At 42.7% G+C, this 11,314-nt stretch overlaps 1 protein-coding gene across 5 annotated transcripts in view; it reads right to left on the bottom strand.

The window, feature by feature from the left end:
- Positions 1-11,314, bottom strand: part of LOC114154767 (dynamin-1-like) — a 49,029-nt gene that overhangs the window by 12,561 nt on the left and 25,154 nt on the right. The window contains exons 22-23 of one of the 5 annotated variants that reach the window (XM_028034150.1): positions 2,525-2,560; positions 445-1,728 (exon numbers count right to left, since the gene is read on the bottom strand). The exons of 2 other annotated variants lie outside the window; for them this stretch is intronic. In XM_028034150.1, the coding sequence (XP_027889951.1) occupies positions 2,539-2,560 (22 nt within the window). In that variant the 3' untranslated portion in view covers positions 445-1,728; positions 2,525-2,538. 2 more of the 5 variants (XM_028034151.1, XM_028034149.1) reach the window with 2 other exon arrangements.

The raw sequence follows: 11,314 nt of genomic DNA, 5'->3' as shown, positions 1-11,314 counted from the left end.
CACAGGACCATAACGCTTCAGTTTTCATTAAATATCTGAAGCGTTTTCATATCTTGTCATACGGCACTAAACTATCTGATGGTTTCCCTCAGCAGAGATCCTTTCTCTTTCCCATATTGATTGAAACCTGTGGCCTGTTTAATAATGTGGAACATCCTTCTTAAGTAGATTTCCTTTAATTGAGTTCAGCAGACAAACTAATCAACCAGCTCTCTGAAATTAATTATAGTGATTCAAAGAGCTCTGACACACAATAGCATCTATAAATTTAATAGCACAACAAAAAATTTAATCTTTATGACACTTATATCCAATTTGCATAATAATTTGGAACACGGTGTATATGCATTTTCATAGAAATGAACTCCTGCAGCTTTATATATTAAAGCTCAGTAGGTTCTGATCCGGTTCTGATCCAATTTTAATAAAGAGCCGAGGGCCATGGTTTGATCCACATAACTTTATTGAGGTCACATGACACACGGTTGGTGGGCGGAGTCAGAGTATCGATACGTTTATTATTAGAATGATCAGAGTGAGTCACTGAGCATGCTCAGACTAACAGCATCACATCACGGGTACCACACGCTAACGACACGCCAACCACATGCTAACCACACGCTACATGGAGCACCAGAATCACGACACGGAAAACAGACCATGATCCATCAGAACCACACTGTTCAGAACCAGGTCAGCAGGACCGGACCGGGTCAGTAGGCCCACGCTGCTGTGCTCACGCCACTCAGAACCGGGTCATCAGAACTCAGTCAGAACTTCGGAGCATCAGATGGTGGCGGGGAGTGAAGGGGCGGAGCTTAGCAGCATTAGTTCTAATGGTTTCTGATTGGTTCCTCTGTGTCCGCTCTGATTGGTCCATGCTAGCTGTTTTCAGGTTCAGAACTAATTAGGAAGCAGCAGCTGGGTCCAGAGCCTAAACCGGGTCGACCCAGATCCCGATCCATGCATGCAACAACCCAAACAAACAGAACTTTGATCTAGAATCTGATGAAGCCCGGCTCCGTCCTGATGACTGGGTTCATTCAGTATTGGAACCAGTTTGAACCAGTTCGGACCAGTTTACACCAACCGGAACCAGCTGGAACCAGTCAATGACAAGGAGGACCAGTCTGGATACGATTTACACCAGTTGGATCTGTTGGAACCAGTCGAGGGCAGATCTCCCAAACTGCAGTTTGGACCAGATGGAACCAGTCTGGATGAGGGAAAAATCGAGTCCACCACAGAACCAACTGGGTCAAACTGGGATCAGCAGAACATGATCAATAAGTGGCAGATCATCAGTAATTGATAGGCAATAAATAACGATAAAACAACAAGAAAAAAACTCAACAAATAACCGATAACTGATAAATATCCGATAAATAACCGATAAATAGACGGCAAATCAAACTTTACACTGTAAAGAAACGTCTCAGCTTCGTTCCGGAGGAACCAGGAAACTAAAATCCAGAACTGATCCCAGCCTGAAGATCCGGAGCGGAGTGAGGCATCTTGTTCTGTAGGACGTCTCTGCAGTTGTCCATGTCCACAGTGAGACAGACAGGTGGACAGCAGGTGGTTTGGATTCATCACAACGAGCTACTAATGGTCACCAACATGAGGGGAGAGGATCACACACGGTTCAGGGGTCAGAGGTCGTCGGGTCAGCCCTCCATGGACGACTGGGGGCTCTCTCCGTGGGCGGGGCTACCTTTACTGGGGCGACTGGGACAGGGGACAGAGAGAGGACAGGTCAGCAGTGGGTCAGAACCAGCCCAGCAGGAACCCATCTGGACTGAATCAGAACCAGAATCCCATCAAAAGTATGGCGGTGCCAACAAGCCCAGTCCAGGTGGATCAACAGAACCTGAAAGTTGATTGGACCAAACCCAATGGCGATGGCTGGAGAACCCAGGACCCACACAGGACTGACAGCAGACCCTTCCAGAACCATCAACAGAACTTTCTCACCGGGTGAGAGGAACCAACGTTCTGCTGGGTCCACTGAACCAACAGTACCAGTAGCAGAACCAGAACTGGCCGGGATGGGTCGGTGTTCGCTTGTGCTTCAGTGGTGGTGATTGGGTGGAATCAGGGGGCGGAGTCATGAGGCGGGGTATTTGGGCGGAATCATGAGGCGGGGTATTTGGGCGGAGTCATGAGGCGGGGTATTTGGGCGGAGTCATGAGGCGGGGTATTTGGGCGGAGTCATGAGGCGGGGTATTTGGGAGGAGTCATGAGGCGGGGTATTTGGGAGGAGTCATGAGGCGGGGTATTTGGGAGGAGTCATGAGGCGGGGTATTTGGGAGGAGTCATGAGGCGGGGTATTTGGGCGGAGTCGGGATGGAGACGCAGCAGCTCTGTGACTAGGACAAACAAAAACAAATGAACAGAGACGGACAGACACCTACAGGACAGTCACATGACTAACGATGATGCAGAGGAAGTGGGCGGGATCACAGAGTGAGAATCTGATTGGATGACTGGAGATGCACAGACATCAGACAGACAGCTGACGTACCATTGGTGGAATCCTCACTGGTCACTGATTGAGATTCTGAAAGAATAACCATATATGGTCAATATGGGGGGGAGTGGTCACTGACACACTGACAGCTTCCTGTTTGCCTTATATGGTACTGGTAGAACACGATCACACAAACAGAGAAGAACAGGGATATAAAGAGACACACACTTGGACATGGATGGATGGATGGATGATGGATGGAGGGGATTAAAGGGGCGGGGCAAAAGAAAGAAGTCTCTTTCTTTTCTTCTGCTGTAGAGGTTGTTTGTGGATCGCAGTGTGTCGTTCTACAGCACCAAAAAAAACAACAACTTCCTCTTTATGTGACCAATCACAGATCAGCTTCTGAGCGGATCTGCGTCCTCATTGGTTCAGCAGACATTTTGAAAGCAGGACAGGCTGCTGATGAACGCACCATCAATCATTAAGGAGCGATCTGGGACAGAGTTCAGGCTTATTTACACACACACACGTTTGTGGGGACTTTCCATTCACTTCCATTCATTTCTACAGCCTAACCCCAAACAAAACTCAATTCACCCCTCAGTCCTAAATCTGACCTGTAACCCAAAAACAGTGTTTCCCCTTGTGGGACCAGGCTTTTGTCCCACAAGGAGCAGCGGGTCCCCACAACGTAGTGTGTGTCAGGAAAATGGTCCCCACAAGGTATTACAAACAAACAAATACACACACACACACACACACACTAGCTATACCCCCCATGTTGTCTAATGTTGGTTTCAGACACTGAGGCCCTGTCCCAATCCTCTCCCTCCCTCCTTGTGTCCTTCAGATACCATTCATGTTGAAGGTTAGAGGTCGCAGTGTGTCCCACATTCTCCACATCCGCCCTTCGCCCCGCCCATATTGGGTTTACGTGAAGTCCACATTTTTACAGACTTCAGAAGGACCTGGCTGCAGCAAACAGGAAGGGCGGGACAGACCTCTGTCAGTCTCAGACCTTATTTGGAAATGGGACCATTGCACTCTGGAAGTGAAGGGGGCGCTATTTCCTATGTTATCCTTGGTCTCCCATTTTTATCTCCTTTTGAAATCTGTGATATATTTTCACCTTTAGGAAGGATTTTCACTGTCAGCATGTATTTGAACTTTTCTCTTTTATTTACTTCAGCTCAGCTCACAGTTTTTAACAGATTCTGTAGCTTTCTGTGAACTTCTAAATCTGCTCCTTAGTGGCATCTTTTCGGGCCTGATACTGCCTCTAGTGGCGTGGAGGTGGTAACACAACTAATCTAATTATGTTACTAAATCAGAATACCACAACGTCTTTATTATTTACAACAACTTCTGCTCTGCATCAGAACCAGAACCAAATGAGGAGAAGCAGCATTCAGGTTCTATGCACCACAAATCTGGAACAAACTTCCAAAAAACTGTAAAACAGCTGAAACACTGAGATCATGTGTCACTGATCGCCTTGAGCTTAAACTCTGCGTCGTCAGCTCGTCTCTTATTAGGAGCCATTTTGGGGTCTTTACACAAAACCCAGCCTGCACCGCGCGCTTCTTCTTCTACGGGAAAATGAAGTCGGCGGCTGCTTACCGTAGTTGTGAGACCTGTTGTGGCTCAATATTGGTCCATATAAAAGGCGCAGTGGGTTACAAGGCGCACTGTCAGTTTTTGAGAAAATTGAAGGTTTTTAGGTGCAACTTATAGTGCGGAAAATACAGTAAATTATTTAGGACAGCAGTACTACAGGTTGAATAAATTAATCTTTACAAACTTTCCATTTTTGATAAGTAAATTAGTCCTAAAATAGAAACGTCTCATTGGAGCCATGAGTTGAGGTTGAATTTATCTTCTTTAATCTTGTTTTCAATAGTTACGGTTGGCTCTTGGTTTTTGGTTATAACAGTTCCCAAGTATTTAATTTCAGATTTAATTGGAATACTAGATATTTATTTTAGGTTGGTGTCATGAATGGCTATCAGCTCACATTTTTTAAACGTATCATTAGTCCTGGAGCCTCTGAAAAAAAGTTTCATTTTATCAATTACAATTGGAACCTGCTTGTGATTTTTTCTTTCTTTTAACATTTTTTTTCCTACCCCTCCAGGGGGTCCCCTGTGGGCTCCAGTGTCCCCCACATGATAGCAGGCCACAGGAAACGGGGAAGGAGAGGGGCGAAGACACGCCGTCGGGTCCGGGAGCCGAACCCGCGACGGCCGCGCCGAGGACCCAAGGCCTCCAAACACGGGTCGCGCTAACTGCTACAAACACGGGTCGCGCTAACCGCTACGCCACCATGGCACGCCCTGCTTGTGATTTTTTAAGGAAACGGTGGCGTCATATTAACTGGCTACTGATTAATTATATACAGAAAATGTCTAATTTCTCGATGTCTGCTCAGTTTTTAAGATAGATTGCTAACATTTCTGCAACTAAATTATAGAGATACGGGGAAATAGGAAACCCCGAGGATTAAAACATTAATGTTAAATCTAGCTGTGGTTTAGGTAATATTACACAACTATTAATGTTCGATAAAAACCTCTAATTAAGTTAATAAAGTTTTCTCCAAAACCTAAATGTTCAAGAACTGAGAATAAGACTTGGTGTTGCACCGAGTCAAAAGCTTTATAAAAGTCAAGGAAAAGAATAAAGTCATCATTATTGATCATCATCGATGATTATTGATCATGTCCCTATATTCAATCAGGTCCTTCATCAGGCTGATGATGTTGTGGATTGACCTTCGTTTTAAGAAGCCAGATTGTGATTCTGTAATAATGTTTAGATGTTTGGTAAATATGGATGTTAGTAATTTATAATCTGAATTTCTGAGAGCAATAAATTTTCTATTCTCAATAAATCTTGGATCCTTGTCTGGTTTGGGGATACATATAACAATTCCTTGTATCGTATAATTTTTAAACATTTCTGTAAAAACCTGATGCAGTAATATTTTTATGTCTTCCCAAAAGTGTTTCTAAAAGTTTCCAGTCAGTCCATCTGGACCCGGTGCTTTGGTTAATGATTAACAGCCTTATTAAGTTCTTCTATTGTAATATTGTTGTCACAGGTTTGTTTGTAATTATCTTCTATTTTAGGGATAAATGTTTTAATTTGTTTAAAAAAGGTGAGAGATTTTTGTTCTCAGAATTTGGAGATATACAAGTTGCTACTAAATTTAAAAATCTCTGTTGATATTAATGTAGAGGCTAAGCCAAAGCTTTAAGCCCCTGAGGTGGTACACCGGGGTAAAGTTGACACGCCGATCACTTATCCGCTGATTGAAATGAGAGCCGTCCTTGATGTTAGTCCAGTTCATCCATTTATTTCCATGACTCGGCAATCATTATCTTATTTCCTTTGTACAACAAGTCATTCCTCTAACATGTTGTCAATAACACCTCTAACATAGTTCCAGCGATCCACACAGCATTCATTCAATAGCATTGCGTCACGTTAATATTGCGTTGTGTTGCGTTGCGGTCAAAAATTGTTTCCCCCTTTCGGGTGGAACACACCTCCTGTCATCAACACCGCATGCTACCTAAATAGACAGCTGACAGATCATGTGACCCAAACCATTTAGAATACAGAAAGGCACAATCTGCTCCTACACACCGGCCCCTAATTGTTATGGCAGGCATACATAACAATTATACAATAACAATAGGAGCAAGTGAATACATATCTGTTGATTTACACCCCTTGTATCAAACAAAGTTTGGTAACAAGTCTTTCAATAATATTGTTCTTTGTCTGCAGTTTTACAGATCGCACCATGCCTTTTTTATCACAGAAAACCGATATTACTTTAGCAAGAGGCCAGGAGCCACGTGGGGCAGATGAATCCATGATGACAACGACATCTCCAGATTTCAAATTTTGTTTCTGTTGATTCCACTTCTGTCTTTCTTGCAATAGGGGCAAATACTCCTTGATCCAGCGTTTCCAAAATAAATCTGAGATGTATTGAACTTGTCTCCAACGACGCTTCACATACATATCTGAGGGTTCAAACAGCCCAGGTGGTAAGGCAGGTTTTCCTTTTAGTAGCAGTAGATGATTTGGTGTGAGAGGTTCCAAATTGAGCTCTTTTAAATCCTTTGCCCAGTGTTCTTCTGGGATAGACTGCAACACTGCTCGACTGTTACTGATCCATTTCTCCAACTGAAAGCCACCTCTTTTACAGAGAGCATTTAATTCATTCACCATTTTTATGGCCTCTTCCTCTGAACCCAAACTCATCAGGCAGTCATCAACATAAAAGTTTTGCTTGACAGCAAGAACAGCTTGATCAGAAAAATCATCTTTGTTGTCATCTGCAGTTTTCTTTAGTGCATAACTAGCACAGCTTGGAGATGAAACGGCTCCGAACAAGTGCACAGTCATTCTGTAGACTTTCAGTTCTCTGCTGAGGTCTCCTTCTGGCCACCAGAGAAAGCGCAGAAAATCCCTGTCTTGTTCTGCAACCTTCACCTGATGGAACATGGCCTGAATGTCACCCATGAATGCTACAGGCTCCTGCCTGAAGCGAAGGAGTACTCCAAGTAAGGAACTGGTAAGGTTCGGACCTTGTAGTAGTTCTTTATTTAATGATGTTCCTTGATAAGTGGCTCCACAATTAAACACCACTCTTAACGAACCCTTTTTTGGGTGAAAAACACTATGGTGAGGAATGTACCATACTTTCCCAACTGTACCTTTCAACTGTTGATCTGGTACTTGCTCGGCATAACCTTTTTCAATAACATCCTGGAGGCAACTTGAATATTCCTTATGAAGTCGAGGGTCATTTACGAACCTCCTTCTTAATCCAAGTATCCTCTGCTTGGCTACAGAGTAGCTATTTGGTAGCGTAGCATCTGTGTTCTTAAAGGGTAGTTTCAGACAATATCTCTTATCCTGTAAAATTGAAGAGGATTCCATGATTTCCATAAAACGAATGTCTTCCCTTGACATTTCAGTTTTCTCTGAGGTTTTCTCATTGAAGTCATGGTCATACTGTTTGTTGAGCAGGAACTCCAAGTTAGATACAGAGATCTTGTTTACTAGAGCAGAACGTGGCTTCACTTTAGTACTGCTGTTATTTCCATCTTCATTCAATAGACCATTGATCACCCAGCCCAACACTGTCCTTGTAGCATATGGGCCATCTCCACAGCTGTTGACCACTTCCCAAGGCTCTAGTATCTTGGGAGCGTTGGTTCCTATCAACAAGTCAACATTAGCTTTTATGGTGGGGATTTGAACCTTTGACAAATAAGGCCATCTTTCTATTTCTGCAGCAGTAACAATATTATCTGAAGTAACTGGCATTTGCTTCTGTGTAAGGACTTCTGGCAGAGGATGAAAGTTGTTTCCATTCAACCCTGATACCTCAATGCCAGACAATGAATAAGCAGCAACAACCCTTTCCTGCCCCATTGTTTTTAAAAGAAAGTTAGTCCTTTTCCCTGAGATGTTTAATCTTTGCATAAGATGTTCTGAACAAAATGTAGCTGTACTACCAGGATCTAAAAAAGCGTATGTCTGTATGACATCCACTCCCTTGGTAGATTTTACTTGTACTGGAATAATGGACAGAATACAGCGACTCTTTCCGGCCCCTGTATGTCCACATGTCTGGGGAAGAGATGATGGTTTAACTCCTGTTGGCTCTTTTACTGGTTCAGGTTCAGAATTTGCCTTTGGAATATGCAACACAGTTGGGTGTCGTTGATCACAAATTTCACAGATTAAACGTTTATTACAATCTCTGCTGATGTGACCAGTACACAAGCATCCAAAACAAATCCCTTTGTCCTTCAAAAGACGGATTTTTTCTCTGTGTTTCTTGTTTTTAAACTGTTGGCATTTATCCATAAAGTGAGCACATGAACAACAATGACAGTATGGCCTTTGTGTCTTTGATCCATCTTCAGAGTAATCCACTGATGTTGCTGTGGTAGCAAAACTACTCCCTTTACTTCTGATTCTTGACTGTAGCTTGAAGCTGCTGGAAGACCTCAGGCCAGCTGTATGTTGTGGTGCATACACTTCAATGTCACCAAAAATTGGATCAGACAAGATCCTCACATGTTTCTCCAGAAATACAACCAAATCAATAAAATGAGCTCTGTGGTCGTATGACTCCAAAATATCATGAGCAACAGCCCTCCATCTCTCTCTGAGTTTGTATGGCAGCTTAGAAATGACCAGTTTCATGTTACTTGGCATATCCAACTCCTGCATATAATGAAGTTCTTCCATCACATTGCAACATCCTCGTAGAAACAAAGCATAAGCTTGTAGAGCTTTAACGTCCTCTGGTTTTATTGATGGCCAGTTCAGAGCTTTGTTTATATAAGCAGTTACTATTTTGTATTCATTTCCAAAATGTTCCTGCAGAAGACCCTTGGCTACAATGTAGCCACGTTCAGGATCCATATGCTGGCAGCTGCGGACCAGTTCCTTAGGCTGTCCTGCAGTGAACTGCTCCAAATAATACAGACAGTCAGCTTTACTGGCTTTGTTTTCCACTCCTTGTTCAAACGCTTTAATGAAAGCTTTATATTGAAATGGATCTCCTTCAAACACAGGAATGTCTCGTGGTGGTAAAGACAGTAGACGCTGTTGATGCACAAGTGCAGCAGTTATTTCATTTTGCTTATGCATAATAGTGACAACATCTCCATTTTGAACTTGATCAGTTTGATGATTTATCCTTTGTCTGGTTTGATTTCCACAAACAGTTGTTACATCATGTTGCAAAACATGTGAATTTTGTAAGTCCATTTGATCATGTGCATCAAAATACTGCTTGCTCATAGAACTTTTCATTTCAGTCTGTTTTGGTCGCACATCCATTGTTTGCAGTTTGGTTTGTGTTGGTACTGCATTTCTTTGCTGCGTTACTTTACATGCTGCAGGATAGTAATCCTTTGCCATGACATTAAGAGTTTTATCTGATGTCAGTTTCCTTTTTTCCCCTTCAAAATAAGAGTTCATTCCGTCAGTTGGTGCACGGGAAAGACACTGTTCATCAGAAGCCTGCAGAACTGCCAACTTTGCAGTAGACGCAGCTAGCTCAGTTTCTAGCTCAAGCTGTTCCTTTTTCCTTTTTATCAGTTGCTCCTGTTCCTCCAGTGCATGACGTTCCTTCAAAACAGCCATTCTTGCAACCAGTGCAGCTCGCTCTGCTGCAGCTTTTATTTGTGCAGAGGAAGTTGTACTTGTCCGATTGCTGGTAACACTTTTGTTGTAATGTTTACTCACATTGGAAACACTATCATTAGGCCTAATATCATCGTTATCCAACCCATGATTAATATCAGCACCACTAATTAAATGACCAGCACTTTCATTTTTAGGTTCATCATTTTCTTTTGATTTAACCCACCTTTTCACATTTTCAGCAAATTCATCAGTGAACAACATTTTTGCTTTAAACCATATTTCATGTTTTTCTTTCTCCTCAACCGGCAATAAATTCATTAATGAATCATGCATGCATCTTATTTCAACACACAAGTCAATGTACCCATCAAGAGACGTTTGAACTTCTGAAACCAAACCATTTTGCATCAACTCTTGTATCTTTTTCCTTAAACTGCTAGCTTTATTTAGCTTAGCCTTTCTACTAGCTTGCAATCGATCTAACCGATCAGCAATTGCTTTAGCAGAAAGTTTAACCACTCGTTTGCCCGTTTGTGTGTCACAACTGCTGGTCAGAAAGTCCTGGTTGTCAGCAGTAGATGGCGCACTAGCACCCGCTGGTAAATCCACGTCCGCTATGCAATCTTCCATAATAAAAGTCCGTCAGTCAATAGATTGCAACCAGTTAATTGATACAAAGTTAATTGTTCCTCCACTTCAGCAACCAATGCATTGGATTTATGCCATTATGTGTGCACACGTTTAGATTTAGATTCAGATGGCCATGTTAATAAGTGTAGCGCTACACATACCTATTCGATGCATGCATTTCAAATCCAGCAACAAGGAAATCCAGGTGTCCTCCTGAACGCCGATCCTGTCCGACGTCACCCCAGGCTGCAGATGAGCTGATGCCAATCAGCTGACGCTCCGTTCCCAACAAACAGGCTCCGTCTGCGTCCCTCGTCGTAGACAAACGCCATCCAAAGTTCCTTTCCCACGATCAGTTCTTGTCATAAACAATTTTTGACTTTTATGTAGAGGCTAAGCCAAAGCTTTAAGCCCCTGAGGTGGTACACCGGGGTAAAGTTGACACGCCGATCACTTATCCGCTGATTGAAATGAGAGCCGTCCTTGATGTTAGTCCAGTTCATCCATTTATTTCCATGACTCGGCAATCATTATCTTATTTCCTTTGTACAACAAGTCATTCCTCTAACATGTTGTCAATAACACCTCTAACATAGTTCCAGCGATCCACACAGCATTCATTCAATAGCATTGCGTCACGTTAATATTGCGTTGTGTTGCGTTGCGGTCAAAAATTGTTTCCCCCTTTCGGGTGGAACACACCTCCTGTCATCAACACCGCATGCTACCTAAATAGACAGCTGACAGATCATGTGACCCAAACCATTTAGAATACAGAAAGGCACAATCTGCTCCTACAATTAATCTTTCATTGTTGGTTTCTACATGATTTATTATTAAGGATTTGACAGAATTTTGTTGTTTTCTTCTTTCCATTTTACAAAAGTCGGAGAGTTTTTTCTCCGTTTCATTCTCGATCTAATAAAAGCTCCTTCGGCCCGTTGGATCAACATTTCATCTAGTTTAGGTTGCAGGATTCCTATTTATTGTTTGTCTTCAGCTGAGGGGTTGGGTTTATTGCAATAT

The sequence above is a fragment of the Xiphophorus couchianus genome, chromosome 12, assembly GCF_001444195.1.
Source record: "Xiphophorus couchianus chromosome 12, X_couchianus-1.0, whole genome shotgun sequence".
NCBI classification, from domain to species: domain Eukaryota; kingdom Metazoa; phylum Chordata; class Actinopteri; order Cyprinodontiformes; family Poeciliidae; genus Xiphophorus; species Xiphophorus couchianus.
The sequence above is the reverse complement of the archived record's forward strand: the minus strand, read 5'-3'. Positions and strand labels throughout refer to the sequence as shown.